The sequence below is a fragment of the Lissotriton vulgaris genome, chromosome 10, assembly GCF_964263255.1.
Source record: "Lissotriton vulgaris chromosome 10, aLisVul1.2, whole genome shotgun sequence".
NCBI classification, from domain to species: Eukaryota; Metazoa; Chordata; class Amphibia; order Caudata; family Salamandridae; genus Lissotriton; species Lissotriton vulgaris.
The window spans coordinates 486,267,625-486,292,935 of NC_141698.1; the positions used below are offsets into that span (position 1 = coordinate 486,267,625).

Genomic DNA, 25,311 nt, shown 5'->3' on the forward strand with positions numbered 1-25,311 from the left:
AAGAGATAGTGTCTGGTTATCTTTCTATTGTGGTTTACTGAGAGCTTTTGAAGACTGGGAATAATATGGTATGTGGGTACCCATGTAATGACAACTATTGAATTGCTTCTTCTTTTGTAGCCAGGATCACTGAATGCCCTTGATAGAGGTCCTGTGCGAGGGAACTACCGCAGTGGTGGAGTCCATCTGGTAAGCTTCTTTCTTTATACCTTCTTAACCTTCTTTAATAAATGTAGAAAATTTTGCGGAAGCAGGATGTCTGTTGCACAGTTTTGTGGAGGAAAATAATTTGTCTTGGTATAAGACACACTCTAAACAATGGCTCAATGGCTTGGACTTGCTAGTCTCTGGTTCGCCAAAAAGGATTTTAACTCATTATTGTCTTTCAAAATGTCATACCCTTGTAATTAAACAGTTTGGTGTTGGTTAGCATATTTTTCTTTTCCTGGGAAGCGAGAAGTTTATAATAACAAGTCTCTGCATCTACATGGTTATTGCCAGAACAATATGCAAACTTCTTTGTGAATATTTTGAAGCTACCCAAATTGGTATAAGGCAATGTTCTCATTTTGTATAATTAAATGCTGCACATGGAGTACTCACTTGGTGTAAGTAATGGTATTCATTTTAGTAAAAACAAAACACTTAATCATAATTAGCTGTTCTACTATACATATTGTCACTTTCAAATACAGTAAACTGTTCTAGCTCATCAAGCATAGATTTGACTATGTTAATGTTCCAATCATCAGAGATGCTGCTAGGAGTATTAACGCAATTCAAGGATATTTTAAATGCATACGGTAGCTGTAAAGTTTCTGTTGGTACACAAATATCTTATGGTACCTTATCCCAAAAATTCCATAAAGTACTGGAACTGCCAAAATGTTCACGAGGGAAAGGTTTCTTCATACTTGGTGTGATGAAGAATGAGGCCTCAATACCTCGGTTACCACTTCACCAGAAGATTTTTCTGGGAGATAGTGTCCATTCAGAAACAGAAAGAATACTGTCACAAACTCAATTCAATGGAAAAAGAAGAGCAAAGACATGGAAATTCAAATGTAAATCCAAGGCGGAACCAAATATGTCTTTTTGAGCCTAATTATAAATGCATGAGATCCAAGTGGTGGTGGGTCTGACGAATCATAGGAAAAGTTGACAATGTCAACAAAATAGCCAAAGGCAGTCTGTGCAAAAACTGGGACCTCCCATGGCGATGTAAAGCTGGGAGCTAACTCCAATGGTGGATCAAAATAAATAACTTTGTTGTTAGCATGTGGTGTTAAAATCTGTATATTGGCATATGATGATTGTCTCCTGTTGGTAGAGGTAACTGAAAGTATCAAGGCTTCAGAGTCAGATATCCCCAGCTGGGGAGCAGAAAACTCAATGTGAGTTAAGGCTTGTAACAGGATTTCCTGTACAATATGGAGAAGAGGCAGGTAACTTCCCAGGAGCTTTATTGACCTAGTTTGTAGGAATGGTCACAGGGTCCGGTTTGACCAGGTCAATCAATGCAAACCTTTTAAGTTTACAACCAGCAAGGGGCGGTAAAAGTACAGTTCTGGCACCTTCGATTGTGAGGACATGCACTTGTGCTCTGTACGATGGGCCACATTTTTTTCATCTACAATCTTCTCTCAAACCAGATACCCAATCTTTGGAATCCAGTCAGGAGCTACTGGTTGCCCCTTCACTTTGCTAGTGGCAGTATGTTTCTGTGGCTCATTCCTTTGCTCATCCCGGAAGTCTTCCCGTTCCTGTAGGACAGCCAAACATTCACAGATATCAAACAGCTGTTCTGTCACCGCTGTGCTAGGGCTATTAAGGTCTTGAACCAACATCTTGAACCCAAACAGAACCTCATAGGGAGTCCGACTAACCAAGAATCTTCTTAGCAGATTGTGTAAGGCTCTCTCTACCCCATCCATATGGTGGACCCATATCCGAGCCATACCTAATAATCTAGCTGTTAACGACTACTTTAAGTCACAATTTTTCCTTTCCACTACTGCATTTCCCACAGGATGATAGGGGGAGGACTATTGTACAATCACACCCAAAGTTTCCATGGTATCCCAGTAAACCTTAGAGGCAATTGCTGTGACCTGATATGAATGGAATGTGGCTACTGCATATGAGCAGATGAATGCTTGCAAATTTTGTATAACAGTTTGAGCATCAGCCGATCGCTGTGGCCATACCCACTGGAAATAAAGACAGGAATCCACTGCTAACAGAATGTATTTTGAAGAACCATCACTTTTGAGTGGTCCTCAAAGGTCCAGGTAGATGCAGGTGTATGGCTTTTTTTAAACTAAAAGAGGAGTTTATGGTAGACGTGTTGTGGTAGAAACATTTATTTGTTGGCAAAGGGCGCATTTAAGGGCATAATCTTTTGTTTGTTTATGTAGGCCTGGCCACCAGTATCATTGCTGTAGCAGTGAAACTAGCTGCCACAACTGCGAGGGCAGACACTAATCCCTCATATCCTGGTATGATTAATTCTGGACTGCAGCCCAAATTTCGTTTACTCAATTCCCCACTCCAGAGAGATGAGCAAACAGAATGTTTTGCGTACTTAGTAGGTAGTAGTATTTTGCTGGAAAAGATATTGGTATGGGTGTGCCACAGCGCAGAGCTGTGACAGCCAACATTATGTCTCGATCTATCCTTGTGTTGGAAGGAGTCACCAGAGTTATGACAGTAATTTGCACTACGGCCTTTGCAGCTTCATCAGCCAATGAATTCCCAGCAAAATGTATGTTGAGTGGTCCCCCCCAATTATCTGGATTTCTACACATTGGTAGCTCAGTTGTAGATAACATAAGCCCATGGCTGACTTGATTTAAGATTTGCCACTTTTCTCCAAAACAATTTATGCTTGCTGGTGTAACCTGTTGAGTCTCTACATAGATTCTGGCTCCAAAAGTGCAAGTACTCATTGCATGACTGGACACATTAATACAAATAATACAAATAGCACACTATAAGTGTGGGTAATTCTGGATCTGTAATTCCCAGTTCCAGAAGTAGAGCTTTCCCTTCAGCCAGTTGTGCTGTACAATCCCCTAAGGACTGTGTGTGTGTTTTTAAAGGTTGGAAAAACTCCATCCAATTATATCCCTTACCACCATGCAGGCGACTGAGTATTGGTTTTTTGTTCAACGGCAGGCTGGGCAGAATCAGCAGTATAAACTATAAAGTCGCACTGATCTGCAAGCATCATTTCATTGCGCAGAGGGTATTATTATTATTCATACTGTATGTAAGCTTGTATATGTAGTTGAGAGGCAAATATGTAATCTACATCTGTTGCAATTAGTGATTTGGCCCATTGTATTCATCTAGGATGTAAGGCTTTTGCATTTGGGACAGCCTTTGTGACAGCCCAGAACGCTGGAATGAGAGTCACAATAATTATGCATTTCCCAAGAGCCAATGATCTTTCTCTCACTGCAGTGGCTTGCATTGTTGTCAGAATTTTTTCTGTTGGTGCAAACTGCATTTCCTCATGGAATATAAATGCACTTGATATACAATTGGTAGCGTGTCACCTTCATTGAATGTGACATATGTATATCCAGTGGTACACGCATTTATGCAGATTCACAAATTTCAGGCAAGAGAATGTCATAATCAAATGTTAAGTTCTCCCTGAAGAGATTGTTAATAGTACGAGGTATTTCATCCTCCATTTTGAAATCACAGTGTTAAGCTTCAGTCCACATGGACTGAAGCTTAACACTGTGATTTCAAAAAAGTTTTTCATGCACTATAGACTCTAGATAGATTATGTAAGGACAGTGACATATTAAGCCCTAATGAAGTCCTTATACAAAACGGACAAAACACGTGTTGGCATGAAGCTGTGGCATGAAGCTGTTATGTTTGACTATGGATTTTGTACAGAGGAACTGCCAAGCTGAATATGGAGTATAATGTCTGAACAAAAGACACTAAAAATCAAAGCACAAAACAAACTTGGACTTGATTTTGGATGCTTGGAGCCTAATGTAAACTTCTACCGGATGTTCCAAGGCCTGATAATTTGCCTATAAGTGAGTAAGTGCACTCTTTCTGCATGGTTGCCCATACTTTTTGCTGAATTGCTGATGTGCTTTGACTAAGTGTTCCCTGGGCTCCTGCTAACCAAGTACCCAGGGCCTATCTTCTTTCCCTAAAACTGCATTGATGCCTAAACCCAATTGCCATCTCTGGCCACATGTCAGCCCCTGGTAAATGGGACCACAGGTACCCAGGGCACTCTTACCAGGGAAGGCCTCTAAGGGCTGCAGCACGTATTATGCCACCCTTATAGGTCCTGTGCCATTACACTCACCTTTGCAGGCTGCGTGTTTTGGTGCAGAAGAAAAGTAAAGAGTCGACATGACACACATCTCTGGTGCCATGCCTACAACCACCTGCCCTGGCATAGAACAGTCACCCCTCTAGCTGGGTGCACTATACCAGTGGTAAGGGTACAGATGCATAACCCTGTACACCTACAGTATCTAAGTCCATTCTTAAACATTGTAAGTGCAGTGCTGCCATTAGGAGTATATGGTGCTGGGAGTTTGTCATTAAAAACGCAATAGCACCATAATGGCTACACTGAAAATTGAGAAGTTTGGTATTAAACTTCTCAGCACATTAAACCCACACTGATGCCAGTGTGGGATTTAATGAACAATGCACAATGTATGATGTTACAACGCATACTTTTAGCACGCATACCATTACCACAGATTTTTTACAACGCAGGTCATTTTACAACGGATACCATTACAACGCAATACACTACAACGCAGATACTATTAACAACGCAGACCATTACAACGTAAGTATGATTATAGGTAAGTATACAATATTAATATATAATGTAAATCATTATTTTTGAATTTTTAATTTAAATTATTTATTATTTAATTAATAAAAAAAATTAAATCAAATAATTGCAATTTTTAAATTTGTAATTATATATTAAAAATACCCCTGTACCCCAAAACCCAAACCCAGCCCTTAAACCTAAAAATACCCCTGTACCCCAAAACCCAAACCCAGCCCTAAAACCTAAAAATACCCCTGTACCTCAAAACCCAAACCCAGCCCTAAAACCTAAAAATACCCCTGTACCCCAAAACCCAAACCCAGCCCTAAAACCTAAAAATACCCCTGTACCCCAAAACCCAAACCCAGCCCTAAAACCTAAAAATACCCCTGTACCCCAAAACCCAAACCCAGCCCAAAAACCTAAAAATACCCCTGTACCCCAAAACCCAAACCCAGCCCTTAAACCTAAAAATACCCCTGTACCCCAAAACCCAAACCCAGCCCTAAAACCTAAAAATACCCCTGTACCCCAAAACCCAAACCCAGCCCTAAAACCTAAAAATACCCCTGTACCCCAAAACCCAAACCCAGCCCTAAAACCTAAAAATACCCCTGTACCCCAAAACCCAAACCCAGCCCTAAAACCTAAAAGTACCCCTGTACCCCAAACCCCAAACCCAGCCCTAAAACCTAAAAATACCCCTGTACCCCAAACCCCAAACCCAGCCCTAAAACCTAAAAATACCCCTGTACCCCAAAACCCAAACCCAGCCCTAAAACCTAAAAATACCCCTGTACCCCAAAACCCAAACCCAGCCCTAAAACTTAAAAATACCCCTGTACCCCAAAACCCAAACCCAGCCCTAAAACCTAAAAATACCCCTGTACCCCAAAACCCAAACCCAGCCCTAAAAACTAAAAATAATAATAATAAATAATAATAATAATAATAAATAATAATAATAAATAATAATAATAATAATAATAATAATAATAAATAAAAATAATAATAAATAATAATAATAAATAATAATAATAATAAATAATAATAATAATAATACATAATAATAATAATAATAAATAATAATAATGAAAAATAATAAATAATAATAATAATAATAATAATAAAAATAATAATAATAATAATAAATAATAATAATAATAAGATAAACTTACCTATAATTATACTTACGATGTAATGGTATGCGTTGTAATAGTATCTGCGTTGTAGTGTATTGCGTTGTAATGGTATCCGTGGTAAAATGACCTGCGTTGTAAAAAATCCGTGGTAATGGAATCCGTTGTAAAAAATCTGTGGTAACAGTTACATACCACACAGAGGGCATCTTAGAAATGACCCCGGAAAACTAACCTACCATTATTGTCGAGACTGAGTGGCTGCTTTCAGCTGCCACCACCAGACATGTTTCTGGAACCCGTGGTCAAGAGCCTGCTGAGCTTGGGGGCCTGAAACAATGCACATCCTGGAAGGAGGTACCAAGCCTCCTCCCCCAGGGTGGGCAGGGTTTACAAAGGGATAGGTTCAAAGGCTTGCTGCCATTGTGAGCTTCCCCAGGCCACTTGCTGCTTTCAGCAACTGGTCCCCACTGGCTCTGACCTCCACTTTGGGTGGAAGAACCAGCAGGAAAAACAAGTGAAGAAGAGAGGTGTGCCCACCTCTGCCAACTCCACCCCTCAAGAGGGGGAGGCGAGGTGAAGCACAACTCTCAGTCCCTGCCATCTTACAGACCAACCAGAGAAAGGCTTAAGCCCCCTCCCATTGGAGGGTACCATAATAGGGGGTGTACCCATCCCAGGGAAAAGACCCATTGGTCCGAACCTTTTTACCTACCTGTAACACCAGTAATTTTAGTATTTAGGGGCAACCCTGAACCTTGCTTGCTCAGACCAGAAGAAACTACAAGAAAAGAAGAAAGACCGAACAGCTATGCGGAAGCTAACAAGATGAAGACGCCAACTCACTTGGCCCCAGCTCTAGCAGCATGTCTCCCTTCCGAACTTGCTCATGCAAAATCCCGGTTTGTTCTACAGCCAGCAATCTCAAAAACCTCAGAGGACCTGCCAGACTTCAACCACAAAGACTGTGTCTACCATGAACATTGGATGTGTTCATCTCCAGCCTCTGTTCCGTCCGGACACAGTGAATACGTCCCATTTTGCACCCGTCATCGACGGCCCGAGCTTGAGTGGGCAAACACCACGGGGAGGTCTTCCTGGCGATCCTAACCGAAGATCTGGTGACCCCTGACCAGCCTCAAACCTCCATCGACGCCTGCAGCCTAAATACAGAAGGTCCCCCCAACTGTAACCAGGAGCTAGAAAGAAGATCCAACCCTAAAATACCCCCTTGTACCCAATGCTCCATGGCCTTGGGTGGCCCCACTGACTGTGCCTAACCAACCACCAACTTCCCAATGTGCCTCTCGAACTGGTGGTTGCACTCAGAAGACCTTCTTCCCTAAGCCTGCAGTGCCTTTGCAAACCGGAGCTTCCCCTTTACAAACAACAGGGTGCCCGATGTTGAAGCAGCACCTCAAACCAGCCTCCCTAGTGTTACTGAGGGTGCACCTTTGGTGCTACTTTGTTTCCCCATTTGCCCTGAGCTAAAGTCCAGAAGCTTTGCTCCTACAACCAAGTGGCCTGCTCATCAACAGCCACTAACCGGAGGCCCCGCAATCTACCATTGGCTAACATTGTGCCTCAGCACTCTGCACCTGGCCACCCTAGTGCTGCTGAGGGTGTAAAGAGAGTGCATCCCTGACTCTGGGTTACCCCTGAGTCTACCCCCATAAGCTCAACTCCCACTACTAAATACTTACCATAAAACCGATAACACTATTTTCCTTCATCGGATAACATTGACTGTTTTTCTTGGAAAAGGTTTTAACTGTGGAGTTTGAAAACCTAAAGAAATTCTTTAAAATTGCTCTAACTAACAAAAATGATTTTACTTACCTGCTTACAGGAAATGTCCCAGTGTAGTATCCAGGTATATTACACTTTGAAAGAAAAGTAATCTTAAAAGTATCTTACCTGTAATTGTACTGAAAATCCTATACAAAGTATATGTACTTTATTTACAAAGCATTGCATTTCTCAGAATCAATACTGTAAGTCAAAACAAAGTGCATTTACAATGCCAGTCCAAACTGTATTACAACTGTATATTTACTGCAAAGTATTTATCACTCCCCTGTGCCAGGCTTGCTTGGTTCTCGAAAATAAAATAACTAAAAGAATATTTTAATACAAAAACAATTGATCTGAAGTTCAGTCTTTGAATGTGTGAATTCATTTGCTGACTGAGTGTGTACAACTAATGTGTAACACTAGTCTCCGATAAAGCCTTACTGTTCGACCATACTACCATAAAAAGAGTGAGGTGCTATCTAACTTTACCTGTGCCTACCTTTGGGGCTCCACTGGACTCAGTACACACTATACCTCACTTTGGTATAGTATAGACAGAGCCAGCTTCCTACACTGGTGGATCAGCGGTGGGATATACAACTTTGCATTTGTTGGACTACTTGCTTACCACCTGATCACATGATAGAACTCTTAAATTGTCTTTAGAATTCTAATTTTTCAAATTGGCAATTTATTTGCAAAATTACTAAAAGTCTTGCTAGGGCCTTGGTTAAGTCCCTGTATATTTTTTTTTAAATAAAAAGTCACTTTAGATAGGGTTAGAGGGGTTAGAAGTTTGTTTTAACAATGTCTCAAAACAAGAACCCAGCTGTTAGTGAAAATAACCACAATGCCATAGAGGACCTGGTTAAGGAGCTTGACCTCACCCCTTACCTTGGTGTCCCATCCCACCAAACAAAAGTTCCGGGAGCTGTTGGCTGGGTATGCTGGGGTCCAACCTTCTGAAAATGGTGATGAGCAATCAGGTGAGGAATAATAGGGAGAGGATGACCAGGTAGATCACCCTCCCCCACTTCTTAGGGTGAAAAGGTTCCCAGTGGGGTCTCTCAGTACCTAGATCTTATACAGGTGGATCAGATACTACTGAGGACATTGAGGAAAGCCTCAATGAGGAGGACAGCCTTTTGGCAAGGTTGACCAAAAGACTGTATCTAGAGACCAGGTCGTTGGCTCTAGAGAGAGAGCAGAGATAGGCATAGCACCCATCAATGGTGGCAACAGTTTACTCAATAAGGATAAAGAGCAATCTTTTGATCCTATAATCCCCAAAGGGATTGTCCCTAAATATGAAAAGAGTGATGATATCCCAAACTGGTTCACAGCATTTAAGAGGGCTTGTGAATTGAGAAAAGTGAAGAAGTCACACTGGAGGGCACACCTTGGAGAACTGTTCTCTGGTAACTGCAGAGACAGGCTTCTTACCCTTTCTGGGGCAGAGGATGGGTCTTAAGACCTCATGAAGAGAACTCTGGTTGAGGGATTTGGAGTCACAACTGAGGAATATCGAATTAGATTCAGCGGGGCTGACAAGACCCAAAACCAATACTGGATTGACTTCGTAGACTCCTCAATTAAAACACTAAGTGGTTGGTTAGCTGGACACAATATGCATGATTTCAATGGACTTTACAATCTGTTAATTAAAGAACATATTTTAGTAATTGCACTAATGAAAAGTTAAATCAGCATTTGGTATGCCAAGAATTAGGAAAGAAGGCAGACCACTGGGTCAAGACAAAGGTAACAAAAACAACAACTGGGGGTGACCAAAAGAAAGAGGTTACAAAACCTCCCCAGGGTAAAGGTGGCGAGAATCCCCAAGATAATAAACCTGAGCCTTCAAAAGGATGCCAAAAACTCTTCCCAGTCCAAAAATAGGTACAGGGGATATAACTTTGATCCCTTAAAGGCCTGGTGTAACAACTATAAGACGTTGGGCCACTTAACTGGAGATTCAGTTTGTCCAAACAAAAAGCCCCCTAGTCTTAGTACAGCTACTCCTGGTGTAGAAGGTCTCTAGATGCCAAGAGCAAATCGGGTTGCACATGAAGCAGTTCTAGTTTCAGAAGGGGAAGTTGAGTGTGCCACTTTAGCTGTGTGGGTACCCAACTTAAAGAAGTATTTACAATACCCTTGGTTTAATGGAACTAGGATTGAAGCTTTGAGGGATACAGGTGCCACCAGTGTCATTATGGTGAGAGATACACTGGTTTCCCCTGGGCAATACTTGATTGGAAAAACGTTCCCAGTCACCAATGCTGACACTTTTACTGCTAACCATGCAATGGCTAAGGTGACATTAGAATGGCGGGGGGGTACTGGCCTGAAACAGGTAGTGGTCTCTCTGAAGCTAGCAGCTACATGTCTGCTTGGCAATGACCTGGAAACCTTAGCATGGGCTGAGGTTGAACTGAAAACCCATGCAGCAATGCTGGATATCCCTGAGATGGTGTGTGTAAAAACAAGAGCAGAAATCAGGGTGAAAGTATGGCCCAACCTTACAACAGAAAAGGTAAAAAGACTGGGAACCCCGCTTCTGAACAGCAAAATGATCAGGACCCCTCTCCTCAGGGAGAAGACTCTGAGACCCCCGAGCTAAGGGACCTGAGCCAATGGAGCTTGACCCTTACCAGTTTGAACCCTTGGGCCCAGTAGAAACCCCCAGGGAAGAGCTGTGCCTTCGACAGCAGGACTGCCCAACTCTTTAAAGCCTGAGGCGTCAAGCTGCTGCACAGGAAAAGGGAGATGTCAGTGGTACCCACCGAGTTTATGCGGAAGAGGGACTACTGTACACTGAGGCCAGAGACCCCAGGCCTAGAGCCACTAGGAGAGTGGTAGTTCCTCAGAAGTACAGGGAGTTCCTCCTAACCTTAGCTCATGACATCCCCCTAGTAGGGCAACTGGTCCAAACCAAAATCTGGGAAGGGCTAGTTAGCAACTTTTACTGGCCCAGATTTCTCAGAAGTTGAAGGAGTTTGTCAGCTCCTGTGTCACCTGTGAAGCCAGTGGCAAACAAGGTAACTACCCAAAGGCCCACTTAATTCCACTACCAGTAGTTGGGGTTCCCTTTGAATTGGTAGGTGTGGACATAGTGGGTCAACTTGAACCTCCCACAGCATCAGGAACAAATTCATTCTAGTGGTAGTGGATCATGCCACAAGGTATTATGAGGCAATTCTCCCTAGGGCTACTACAGCTCCTGCAGAAGCCAAGGCCCTCATTGGTGTCTTCACCAGGGTAGGGTTTCCTAGGGAGGTGGTTTCAAACAGAGGTTCCAACTTCATGTCTGCTTATCTTAAACATGTGGAAAGAGTGTGGAGTGCAGTACAAGTTTACTACACCCTGTCTCCTACAAACCAATGGCCTTGTTGAGAGATTCAACAAGACATTAAAAGGCATGATGATGGGGCTCCCTAAAAAACTCAAAAAAGAGATGGGATGTCCTCCTACCATGCTTGCTTTTTGCTTACAGAGAGGTGCCATAGAAGGGAGTAGGGTTTTCCCTCTTTGAACTTTTGTTTTGCCATCCTCTGAGGGGACCACTCTGTCTTGTAAAAGATGGTTGGGAAAAGCCTCTTCAATAGCCCTAACCAGGTATTGTGGACTATGTACTTGGCCTAAGGTACAGAATGGCTGAGTACATGGAAAAGGCATCAAAGAAACTTGAGGCCAGCAAGGAACTTCAGAAGCACTTTTTTTGACCAAAAAGCTGCACTGGTTGAATTTCAACCTGGGCATAACTTGTGGGTTTTGGAGCCAGTGGCACCAAGACTCTCTAGGGCTGATAGAGTTGCCCTTACCCTCTCCTAGAAAAGAAGAGTGAGGTCACCTACTTGGTTGACCTGGGCACAAACAGGACACCCAAAAGAACCGCCTGAAGCTCCTTAATGACAGGGCTGGCATCACCATGCTGATGGTGACTGATGAGGATCAGGAGACAGACAGAGAGTGAACCTCTCCCTGACCTCCTCTCAGGCAGCTCAAAAGGTAGGTCAGTGGATGGAGTTGTCTTCTCAGACACCCTCTCTGCCCAACAGCAGATGGATTGCAAGCAAGTCTTGCAGCAGTATGTACAGCTCTTTTCCTTGACCCCTGGTCAGACAAACTGGTGTACCCATGATGTGGACACTGGTGACAGTTCAACTGACAAAAAATTAATTGACAGACTGATCAAGTCAAGGAACGCATCAGAGCTAAAGTCAAGCTCTCAGAGGGTTATTGAACCCTTTGAGAGCACCCGGGCCAGCCCAGTGGTTCTAGTCCCCCAGCCCTATCCACAGGATGGAAAGAGAGAAATAAGGTTCTATATTGACTAGAGAGGGCTCAACTCCCTCACCAAGACAGATGCTCACCCTATCCCAGGAACAGAATAACTGATAGATAAAGTGGGTGCAGTCACATTTCTAAGTGCCTTTGACTTAACTGCAGGGTACTGACAAATTGGCATGGCACGAGGAGCAAAGACAACATTCTCCACGCTTTATAGGCATTATCACTTTACTGTTGTGCCCTTTTCTTTAAGGAATGCCCCTGCCACCTTCCAGAGGTTGGTAAATCAAGTCCTTGCTGGATTTGAGTCCTTTGGTGCAGCTTATCTTGATGATATTGCTGTCTTTAGCTCCACCTGGGAGGATCAGCTGATCCACCTTGGGAAGGATTTAATTGCCCTGCAAACTGCTGGCCTAACTATCAAGGCATCCAAATGCCAGTTAGGGCATGGAACTGTGGTGTACCTTGGCCACCCTTACAGGCTATCCTGGACTGGGCAGTTTCAACATCTCAGATCAAAGTCAGGGCATTCATTGGCTTTACTGGGTAATACAGGAGGTGTGTGAAGGGATATGGGACCATTATGGCTCCCCTCATAGAACTCACCTCCAAGACGATGCCCAAAAAAGGTAAACTTGACAGTTATTTGTAAAAGGCTTTTGACACCCTGAAAGAGGCTACCCACATTCATGGCCACATTTTAGACCAAATTTGGTCCTTACGCTGTCAACTCTCGCCCACTTCTATTTTACCTTGTGTTTGGTCGGACCACTCCATGATCTCCTTTTCTATTCATCTAGGTCATGTTGAGAAAGCTCCCCTGCCTAAAAACATCTTGGCCCGAAGCTGGAATAAGACTGATCTTAACAACCTTTCATCTTTATTGTCTTCATCCGCTCCTACCCTGACCCACCTGTCTTTGGAAAGTCAGGCGAACGCCATTAACACCTGGCTTTCCTCTGCTTGCGACCAGGTCGCTCCTCTCAAAAAAATTAAATCGTCTCGCCTCCATGACGCTCACAAGTGGTTTTCGAGTGACCTTAAATCCCTGAAATTAGAGCTCAGGCGCTCGGAGCGTCATTGGCGTCGCAATTACTGCCCTACCCTCCGTCTCAAATACAAAGCCCTCCTCAACTCCTATAAAAAAGCCATTTTAGCGGCCAAATCCAAATAGTTCATTGAGCGTGTGGCCCTGTCAGCCAACAAGTCCCGTGAGATTTTCTCACTAGTTCACAGTCTTGCTACCTCCCATCGTGCCTGTCTCTCCCCTGCTCCTTCTCAATCCCTCTGTCATTCTTTGAACGATTATTTTATCAATAAAATTATCACCATTAAAGCCAATATTCCCACTGTGTCCCCTCCTGTTCTGCCTGACCATCCTCACCTATCTTCTTCTGTTTTGGATCATTTTGAACCCATCTCTCCTGAGCTCTTCCTTGACCTGCTCGTTAAGGTCAAGTCTGGTTCTCCTGCAGATTGTGCCCCTGCACGGATCCTTAGAACTCTTTACACTAGCTGTCTGGCTCCCCCCCTCACTTTTCTTAACACTTCTTTGGTCTCGGGCTGTGTTCCCCCCTCCTTTAAATCTGCTATTGTTTTTCCTATTTTGAAAAAGGCTTACCTTGATCCCTCCCTTCCATCTAACTTCAGGCCGATTTCCCTTCTCCCCTACCTAGGGAAGATTCTTGAAAGCTACGTGACATCCTGCCTTTCCGCCTACATTGAGGAGAATCATCTTCTGGCCTCCCACCAGGCGGGTTTTCGTCCTGGCCACTCCACTGAGGGAGTGGTCCTCGCGGTCCTTGATGAACTTAAGGGCAAGGCCGATAGCAACCTCCCCCAGGCCTTGGTCCTTTTGGACTTGTCCGCTGCGTTTGACACTGTCGATCATGCCATCCTTCTCGACCGTGTCAGCGCAGCGGGCATCCAAGGCACTGCCTTCTCCTGGATCGCGTCCTTCCTCCAAGGCAGGTCACAGGCAGTCCACCTTTCTGATTTTTCTGCTCCCCCACTCCCGGTCACCTGTGGGGTCCCTCAAGGTTCTTCCCTTTCCCCTCTCCTCTTCAATCTTTACATCCGCCCCCTCATCTCCTCTCTTCTCGAGCTGGGGGTCTCTGTGTATGATTACGCTGACGACCTCCAGCTCGTCTTCGATCTTTCTTCCCCAGCTGACTCTCTTCCTAAATTCTGTTCTACTCTTCTTTTCATTTCTCAGTGGATGAGCTCCAATCATTTGAAGCTCAATCCCGATAAAACAGAGCTTGTCCTTACTGGCGGCTCATCTAATCCCTGGTCCTCTGCTCATTGGCCCCTTTCTTTTGGTCCCCCCCCCCTCTCCTGTTTCCTCAGTCCGGACTTTGGGCATCAAGATCAGTAATGATCTGTCCATCCACGCCCAAATCAGTTCCGTTGTGTCTTCTTGTTTTTCTTCCCTCCGCCTCATCCGCAAGATCTCCCGTTTTTTTTTCTGTTGATGCCCTTAAAACCATTATCACGGCCCTTATTACATCCCGCCTGGATTACGGCAACGGCCTGTACGTAGGCATCCCTGCCTACGAAACTCGCCGTCTCCAGGCCATCCAAAACCAGGCGGCCCGTCTTATCCTTTGTCTTCCCAAATCCTCCCACATCACCCCGGCCCTCAAATCCCTCCATTGGCTCCCGGTTCTCTTCAGGTCCCGGTTTAAATTAGCCTGTCTGGCTTTCCGAGCGCACGCTCGTTCTGCCCCGCTTTTCATTAACTCTCTTATCTCCTCCCACGCTCCCAGTCGCTCTCTCCGCTCTTCTTCTCTTTCTCTCCTTCATGTCCCCCGCTTCCGCAAATCCCGAACCGGGGGCACCCGATTTTCTGTCCTGGCCCCCCAGATTTGGAACAATCTCCCTCTCTCCATCCGCTCTATCCCCATTTTTTCCCACTTTCGTAAAGCCCTTAAAACTTTTCTTTTTCTTCAGGCATTTCCCGACTAACCCCTCATGGGACCCTCTGTAGAAACTGTTGTGCTCCTCAGCGCCAGGAAGCCGCTTGGCCGCAGTGCGCTTTAGAAATTCTTTTTTCATTTCATTTCATTTCATTATGTGCTCAGCACCAATTCTCAAAGCGCCAGACTATGCCAAGCATTTAATTGTGCAGACCAATGCCTCTGAACTAGGGATAGGAGCGGTCCCATCCCAGACCAATGATGAAGGCCAAGACCAACCTGTTGCTTTTATAAGCAGAAGGCTTCTCCCCAAGGAGCAGCATTGGAGTGCCATTGTGAAGGAGGACTTTGCTGTGGTTTGGTCCTTGAAGAAGCTGAGATCATACTTGTTTAGTACTCACTTCCTAGTTCAAACTGATCACAGACCTCTCAGATGGCTAATGCAGATGAAAGGTAAACATCCTAAACTGTTGAAGTGGTCCATCTCCCTACAGCACTGGTCTTCAATCTATGGGGCCCAACACCCAGGGGTGCCATGGAGTCCTGGGAAGGGGGTCGCTCATTTCCAGGCCTAACTTTTGCCTGGAATACAAAACATGTGTTTTTGGACTAGACAACCTTGATCATTAAAATGCTTCAGCTGAAGAAAGTGGAGTGTCATATTGCTGGAAAAAGAAGAGGCACAGCAGATAGGTAAAGCAATCCTTCAACCAAGCCTTCATCCCAGGGTGCCTATTCTGCAAATGTAAAGGATGCTTGGGAGGGGTTCTGGCTTTAATTACACCAATCACTCCAAGCATCATGATGGTAATGATGTGTTTTTTTTGCATGGTGGTTAACAACTGAGATGCGAAGTTTGTGCTTTTAATCATAATGTATTTACACAGCGCTTAGTCCCCCTGAGGAGGAGTTGAGGGAAAGTTATGCAAAAATAAATGCATTACTAATGGTCTGATATTACTCAAATCTACATTTTGGAAGCTCCATTTTATCCTAAAACCAATGCACAGTTTGTAGCAATCTATCTTATAATGTGTGTAATGCAAGTATAAAATAATGACTTACAGATTGACAATGTTTTCTTTCAAAGGCTGTGACCTTATAGCAGTAAAATACACAAGTCACTTTTTTCCACTGCGCCAGCCAAATTTAATTGTGTGGCTCTCTGGTTACACACAGACCTCTGCAATGCATTAAATAAAAGAGGTTTCACATTGTACTACTACATAGTGTATTTCCCACTAATAACTTTTTAAATAGGTTTTCCATGTAAGCCACCCATTATTTTATATGTAGCTACCTGATGGTGAAAGACCTGAAAAATGAACAAAATATTTTGAGGCTGGTGTATGAGAGGCTTGCGCCACCGGAGCATCACATTTCTTTAAGCTTCGGCGGCATAAGCGTCTCAATCATATCTATGAGGCGAGGCAAAGTCACCCTTCGTGGTTTTGCATTGCCTCATAGATATGGAGTAAGGCAAGCTGCTCAAGTCGCTGTCTTGTCTTACTCTATGTCAAGTTAGCGTTCCATAGGCATTGCAGTAGGTGTTTCCACGCAACACCCATGGATTTTGACGCTGCCTCAGAATTGAAAAACATGTAAACCTGGGACAGAACTAAAACCTTAAGCCTCCCCACAGCAGGCATAACAAAGAGAAATATTTTAATTTCTCCTTGCTTTTTCCTCTGTCCCTGTGTGTTGCATTCCGCAGCACACATAGGAAAAGGAAACCCACTGTCATAATTGTTTTTGTGCAGAAAGGTGCCTCTTCTCCTGCACAAAAAAGAATCTTGCCTATGTTGGTGCTAGGCAGCAATTTGTGTACCAAGGCAGAGGGAAAGCAGAGGAATCAACATATTTCATAAATAAGGTGCATTCCTGCTCTTTCAAATTAGTGTAGGGTATCGCAGTGCAGCAAGATGACTTGCGGCGCTGTACCCACACTAATGCATTATGAATGAGGCACATTGTTCTTAAAGTTTGGAATTTTGATATCGCCTTGTCCTACTTGGAATTTCAATATATATATATTTTTTTTAAAACCGACTCAGAAAAAACACCAAACAGATCCGGCAAAAAAGGAATCTGCAATGGCTGAAAACTTAGGTCTCAGTTACTCAACAGACAAGATTATTGAAATTCTCTCCTTACCATCATTACTACAAGATAGCGACTTAAACCAAACACTAGCACAGAACACTGACTGGGGAGATCTGTCAGAAACCAAGAAAGAACAAGTAAGGACCCTTATTCATGGCGTGATCATGACTGAATACCTCTGTGCTAATACTGCACCCAGATGCCTCTGGGTACACAATGCACCACGCATCTTCCTCAACGACCTAGCCTTAAGGAAAGATTGATCAGCCATCTTTTGGAAATGCCCCAGACGCTACCTAGTTCTGATCATAAAAACAGCGACCAGACTAACAGAAGCTCTGACAATTAAAATACAATTGAGTGAGGCCAAGTTGAAAAGCATGGTATATATAACTGTCTACAAGAAAAAACGAGATCAATCGTGAAATGAATGAGACTAAGGAATATATAACTCAAAACAATACAGAAATCGGGACAAGAACTCAAACGCTTCTGCATGGAGAAGATGCACCTTTACAGTAAGGTTGATTGTGAAGCACCAGAAAATTCATCAGATAACGATACCAGTGGTAATTCAACTGATAATTCAGATTGGAGCAACAACAAGACAAGACAACCAAGGAGAAATAGAGGAATGTATAGATGCCAACAACGCCGCAGACCCGATATGTGGCGCAACCCACAATACGGGGACTAACAACCACCCCCCTTCCAACAGCTCACACCAAATTACCATGGCTGGATGAACCCGTATACCACAGGACCACCACCCATGGGACCATTCATGAGACAGTACATGCAACAGCCACCTTTTTCAGGGAGAGGCCAACCGAACCAGAGAGGACGAAGGAAAGGGGTCACCTGGACAGATCAGGAGAGACTGGTCTTCACCAGGTGCATGTCAGGCATGTCGAAAGAAAAACCGGGAACAAGCACAACACGTTTGTGATCAACCTGACGGACACCACCCTAACTGAAGAACAAGAGAATGTACTAAACAAAGGTTTAGGCTTCGTACCAACACCTGCACTGGATGTCTTCAAAATACAATGTGAAGTTGCAGAATTCTGCAGGAAGCTGAAACTAAAAGCCTTCTTCAATGGAAAAGAAGACAACACCACAGACGGTGACATTCCACTATGAGCCAAATCCACCTTCTGCTCATTGAACCATCAAATTCCAATTGAAATCCAAACCTTTGAGCAAGCAGTTATGAGAGAAATTGAAGACATCAAAAAAGAAACAAAAAAAACATTAATGAATACAACAAGAGCAGAAAAGCAAACATTGGATGAACTGACACAAAATAAGGACCTCATAATTAAACCCGCCGACAAAGGCGGTTGCATCGTCCTTCTGAGCAGAGACCGCTATGATCAACAATGCATGGAACTCCTTTCTGAAGATAAATTCTACAGGATTATCAAAACTGACCCCACACCCAGACTACAACAAACTATCAGAATAATGGTGGAGGAGGCCGAAATCAACAGATGGATATCTAAGAATGAGGTTGACTTACTGAGGACCAATTCACCAAAAGTACCGACTTTTATTCGCTCCCAAAAATACACAAGGAATGAAGACTACCACCGGGCCGCCCCATTGTGTCAGGCATAGGGTCGGTCCTTGAACCACTTTCACATTTTGCTGACCAATATTTAAGATCACTGGTGCAGAAAACACCAACCTACCTGAAGGATACTCGTGATTTACTCAACCTCCTAAAAGAAGAAACATTTTCTAATGTCACCATGCTCCTAGTCGGATTTGACGTAGAGAGCCTATATATTAGCCTGCCTCAACAAAAAACAATGGAAACACTAGAAGAGCTACTTTTCGAACAAAATTGGTCTCACCAAAAACTGAGACACTTTATTCTGGAATGTTGCAAACTCGCACTTACTGAAAACTACTTTTAGTACAATGGAACCATGTACCAGCAATGCCATTGTACATCCATGGGAAGGACATTTGCCCCAAGTGTGGCTGGACTTTATGTAAGCAATTTTGAGAAAACATTCATACATAATGCAAACAGCCTCTACTTGTCAAAAATCCGATTCTGGAAGCAATATATAGACGACGTCATGGTGATCTGGGAAGGCGAACAATCAAGTCTAAGCCACTTCTACAAATGGATGAATATGAAGGATGAGTGTTTGAAATGTACATACACCGCCGATCGTAGACAACTGGATTTCTTAGACTTATTAGTCTATGTAGAAAACAACATTATCAAGGCAAAGACCTTTTTCAAAACTTACTGCCAAATATTGCCTCATCTCTTACAAAAGCTTTCACCCACGTTCACCCAGAGACAACTTACCTTACAGCCAGTTCCTGCGCTTAAAGAGGAATTGCAGTGAACTGACAGAATACAAGACACAAGCCAAAGATCTGTGCTCTAAACTATCCAAAATGGACTATCCGGCGAAGACCAAAAGAGGGCAAGTAACCAACCACTAGAATGCCTGCTCCAAATCACACCAAAGACTCCAGCACAAAACACCTTGACATGCGTCACCACTTACAGCATAGCTAGCAATGCAGTGAAAAAGATAACATACAACAACAGGCGCATATTAACATCTAGAGCACTAGACTGGCCAAAACTGAGGTTCGCAAACAGAAGAACAAAGAATATCAAAGACACAACCTCAAGCACCTCAAATAAATAAAACTACCAATACACTGTGGAACATGCAACTAGTCACAGGTCACTACCCCTGCGGACAGTGTTCAGTATGCAAACTAATGACTACCACAAAGAGCATACAACTAACACCAGAATTAAAATGGACAATTAGAGAACACACCAACTGTAATACAACACATGTTGTCTACATGATCACCTGTCCTTGCAACCTTAGGTACATCGGAGTGACCTCAGAGTCTGTTTTAAAAAACAAAGACCATCTCCAGGATGGTAGATACAAAGCTGTTGTTTCAAAACACTTATCCCCCCCCTTATTAGCCATCACTATAATTTATTCTTGCTCCCCTCCCAAACCGCAATGATCCATGCTCGAAGCGCACCTAAGCTATACTAACTAACAGACGCCAGTTCAATACGCATTACCATAACCCCTGTTACCAGCAAAAAAAAGAATAATTACTGCCCAAACACACGCGCAACTATGATACTAATAATTTCACTGCAATGCCGTAAATATCCACACTATTTTGATCGAAGATGTGTGAATAGACCGTGTAAAACTAAGAAGGGCACACCAATAGCGAGACTGTATGCAGCTTCACTACTCTTCATGCACCACCTTCACCCGAGCCCAAAGTGCCTCTCTGTGACACTAACAGACTCCGGACTGATATGCATGCTGTAACTGCTGCTACACACGCGACCCTGCTACAGGCAAATTTCCCCAAGAACATCACCTTGATGCCATGATTATGCGCATTATTTTCAAGACCTTGAAAAATGAGAAAACACCCACAGTGAAGCGCCCATGAACTGCACATAGCTTCGCTACTCCTTAGTAATATACTGGGAAAAATTAGATGACTCTGAACATAAAACCATGATTTCTACACACGTTCAATTCTCTGTATTAGTCTGTTACCTAATATAAGTCGCTATAACTCTGGACAAGCGAAACTGCATTTAAAGACTTGCCATTTTTACTGATTGCTGAACAATATGAAGAAGTGCAGTTTTTCTCTAGTTTGCCTATTTTACATGTTCAAGGACTCTCCAGAAGTTGCCCGCCTAAACAAAGCTTTTTCCATGGCCCAGCTCAAACAGTGGGTTGCGGAACCCACTCACACGAGAGATCATGTTCTAGATTTGGTCTGTTCCAACTTTGATATTGTTATGACCTGCCCTGAGATAGTGACCTGGTCAGACCATAAGCTGATAAGGTTTTCTTGGTCTCTGGCTATTACCGCAGAGAGCGGTCCTCAAGTTGCTCAAGCACAGAAGATCAATTTAGATATCCTGTCAGACTACTTAGCTGTTTCCCGCCCACTACTACCCTTAGAAATGGAGGCGGCAGTTAGCTCCTTCAATATATGGGTTGAACACGGGACCGCTGCCTCTGTTAATAAAGGCCGGGTCTGTAGACTACGTACTACTCCCTCCAAACCCTGGTTTTCACACTCTCTTCGTGAACTCAAATCGGGTTGTAAGAAACTCGAACGGATTTGGAGACAAGCATATCTGCCTGAGGCTAAGAAGAATCTACGGGTGGCGCAAAAAAAGTATTATGCGGCTATCAGATCTGCCAAGAGCTGCTACTATGCTGGACGAATTATTAAAGCTAATAATAACAGCAAGGAAATTTTTTCCATCGTAAAAAGCTTTGTTTCACCATGTGCCGCTCAACCTTTGCTGCCTTCATCTGAGAAATGGTGCGAAGAGCTTTCTGTGTTTTTTGTCGATAAAATTGCTAAAATTCAAGATGACCTACTGGCTGTCTGTAACAGCTTTCCCTCCCCCCTGCATTTCCCCCTCTATGATGCCGGAACCCACAGAGCAGTTTGCTAACTTTGCTCTGCCCTCTAAATCTGACATCGTTGATGTCCTCACGGCCTTAAAATCGGGATCTCCCTCTGACCCCTGCCCTGCTAGAGTCCTCGGGGGTCTAGCGGAAACAGTTGGAAATGAGGTCACTCAGATCATTAACCTTTCTTTTCTCACTGCTACTGTCCCGGTTTGTTGGAAACAAGCAAAATTGCTTCCACTTCTGAAAAAAACTGGGCTGGACTCGGCCGTCCCCTCCAACTATCGGCCTATTTCATTATTGCCAGCTCTAGCCAAGGTCTGCGAGAAGATTGCTTTTAAACAACTGGACAAGTTTGTCGAAACCTCTCAGGCATTACACCCAGCACAGTCAGGATTCAGGGCTGCCTACAGCACTGAAACAGCCCTAGTGGAAATATCCGAGGCTATCCGGGAGTGTCTGGACGGAGGTGGCAAAGCGGCTCTGATTTTATTAGACCTCTCTGCCGCCTTCGACACAGTACCCCACTCCCTCCTACTTACCAGATTAGCCACTATTGGCATAACTGGCCCTGCACTCGATTGGCTGACATCCTTCTTAGATAACAGGACTCAACAAGTCTGGATGCCTCCCTTTGCTTCTTCCCCAAAGAAACTTGCCACTGGAGTCCCACAGGGTTCCACTGTAAGCCCCTTGCTTTTTAATGTTTATCTTACCCCATTAATTTACCTAGCAGAACAGCTAGGGGCAAAAATTATGGCCTACGCCGATGATACCCAACTTCTGTTTACCTGGCCTAAGAACAATTTGGATACGTCGGCAGCCCAACTCTGCCTATCATCAGTTTTCCGATGGCTAGCACTTGCCCAGTTAAAATGTAACGAAGGCAAGTCCGAGGTTCTGCTATATGGTTCCTTCCCTGACAATTTTAGCGACCTTCTCTGGCCTACTGATCTGCCCTGTCCTAAATCCATTGGCGGCCCAGCAAAAAATATAGGAGTTTGGTTCGGAAATGACCTCAAATTTGAGGACCACATAAAAAAACTCACGGGGGTCTGCTTCTCTACTTTGAAAACCCTATTCTGTGGACTACCAGCCTATTTGATTCACCGTCTTCAGGTCATACAAAATGCCGCCGTGAGACTCTTGTTTAATATACCCAAGAGTTCTAGTGTTCGCCTCCTACTCCGTAGCCTCCATTGGCTCCCAGTTGCCCATAGGATCATGTTTAAAATTCTTTTCCTCTCCTACCGCGCTGTCCACCAAATTGGCCCGGCCTACCTGAGGAAAAGGTTTACCCTCTATGTCCCTAACCGATTCCTCCGGTCTGCCAATCTATGCCAAATGTCTGTGCCTAAATTTAAGTACTGTAGACTAGGCAGCCAATCCATCGCGGTTAGAGCTGCGAAAGCCTGGAATGCCCTCCCCCTCCACATCAAGACAGCTTCTACTATCACGGCTTTTAAGAAAGGACTGAAAACCTATTTGTTTAACATCACTCTGTAATCCACCTCCCTTCTGCCTTTCCAAGAACCCTTTTGCGTCGCTTGTACCTTTTCGCGCCAGGATACTATTCTTTAGTAATAGAGCGCGCTATAAAAGCCTTTATAATAATAATAATAATAATAATAATAAGTTGAACAAGGACATGCATCACCATCATTTTATTAATCTTTATAATTTACCTTATCACACTCATCAATATCACTGCTTGTCTCTTTCTTTTTAGGTACTATAGACCTCTACCTAAGAGTATTCCCTCTGATCAATTGAATTGGCAACACCCAATTATTATACTGTTTTAGGTCCTGAAGAAAGCCCAACGACCCTCTAGGGGCACATAGGGGGCTGAAACATGTCGACCACTGAATTGTACTACAATAGTGCGGTGGACTCATAAGCAGTCCGTAGCTGCACCATCTTAACTTTTTAGACAGTCCTCCCATACACCAAATGGAATAAAAACTTTAATTTTAGGTAGTATGAGGATCACTTTTTAAAACACCACACCTCACTTGAGCACTTTTCACTTACCATCCATTTCTGATCACTACTGTAAAAAAACAGTGGTTCCCTCCAAGTGGAGGAAGCATACAAAAAGAGACCCGATGATGATGCTGTCACGCACAAATCAAAGGTGGTGAATCAAGATAAACCGCTACACGGTCTGCCTGCATGAATGAGGGTTTTTTAAGTACTTCTTTAAGTACTGACCGATAGAGCACAGTGGACCCTGGTTGCAGGTACAAGTGATCCATTCCCTTTTGATTTTGACTGACTAATAGGAAGCTGAATGTATTATAGTTCCTTCTTACTCCCCCCTTACCTGATTTGAATATAGCACATTGTTTTTAGCTAAACCTTTGACCACGCCCCCACGCTCACTGACCTTTGATTTGCTAAACATTGTTTAATTTATTTCCCCAATGTAAAAATGATTTGCTGTGGTAACTGGGGGCATTTATGGTTGCAGATAGTTGAAGCAGCGGCTGGCTTCGTTAAGCTCGGTGGGCCAGGGTGGGGTGGAGTCGACAGATGATGGAATAGGTATAATTAAATAAATAAATAATACCTATTCCTTAGTCCGTCGGCTTTCCCCCCTGCCATGCCTTGTCCTGTTCCATGGCTGCTGCTGGATAGATGTCAATTATGAGGTGTACCAAGTTTTAAAACTTACACCTGACATTTTTTGACAGGGGTTCTGGGCACCAACACGTTTGAAGACCTCTGCCTACAGGAAATGGACTTTGTAGTGGAACTCTATCACAAGACTATTTGGATCGCCCGCAAGAATCACATTGCGTCCCTTCTTTCGGCCGTAGGTAATGCTCCCAGGGTACTATACCAAATTCTCCAATCCTTTGTGAAACCAGTGGCTTGTGAGAGTGTTGAACTCTCCACACAGCAACTATGCGATGAAAGATCGCAATTTTTCACAACTAAGATAGACAAGATCTATGATCCCATCATTAATGCCAACCGGTCTTCTATAGGAGATTTACCATCTCCACTAGTGGAAGAAGAAACATACTCAGACACTCTCAGTGCATTCCCTCCTATCTCTTTGGAAGAGGTACAATGCCTGGTGAGTCAAACCAAGAGTGGCAGTCCTTTGGACTCTATTACAGCTAGAATGATGCCGGTGGTGGTTAAGACACTGGGCACAGGGAATCAATGCCTGGTAAATCTATCACTGACCGAAGGCCGTGTGCCTTTGGCATGGAAAAAGGCATCGGTGAGACCTATTAGGAAGAACACCACAATCCCCTGGACAGATTTGTCTAATCTCAGACCAATATCCCCACTTCCATTCATGGGAAAGCTCACTGAAAGACATGTAAACAAGCACCTTTCGAACTATATCGAACAGGCCGGCAGTCTAGACCACTCGCAATTTGGCTTTAGGCCGAAGCATTGTATGGAGTGGGCACTACTGTCAGTAACGGATGATCTACACATGTACCAGGACAGGGGTCACTCGGTAGTCCTGGTACTGTTAGATCTGTCGGCAGCGTTCAACACTCCATCCCATAATATTCTGCTCGAACAGCTTGCTAAGATCGGTCTTGTGAGTACAGTGCTGGCCTGGCTAAGAAGTTTCCTATCTAACCGGACTCAATCGGTTAGTATGGGTACATTTCATTCGGTCGAAACCGAGATCACCAAGGGGGTGCCACAGGGCTCTTGTTTGAGCCCAACTCTTTTCAACATCTACGTGGCCCCCCTGGCTAAAATCTTGAGAGAGTTCGGTTTCATCTCAGTATCATATGCGG

The 25,311-nt window shown here is 43.8% G+C and overlaps 1 protein-coding gene across 1 annotated transcript in view; it reads left to right on the forward strand.

The window, feature by feature from the left end:
* RGS11 (regulator of G protein signaling 11) overlaps positions 1-25,311 on the forward strand; it is a 1,486,254-nt gene that overhangs the window by 660,282 nt on the left and 800,661 nt on the right. The window contains exon 9 of the mRNA XM_086939774.1: positions 121-189. Within this exon, the coding sequence (XP_086795900.1) occupies positions 121-189 (69 nt within the window). The remainder of the gene's footprint in view (positions 1-120; positions 190-25,311) is intronic.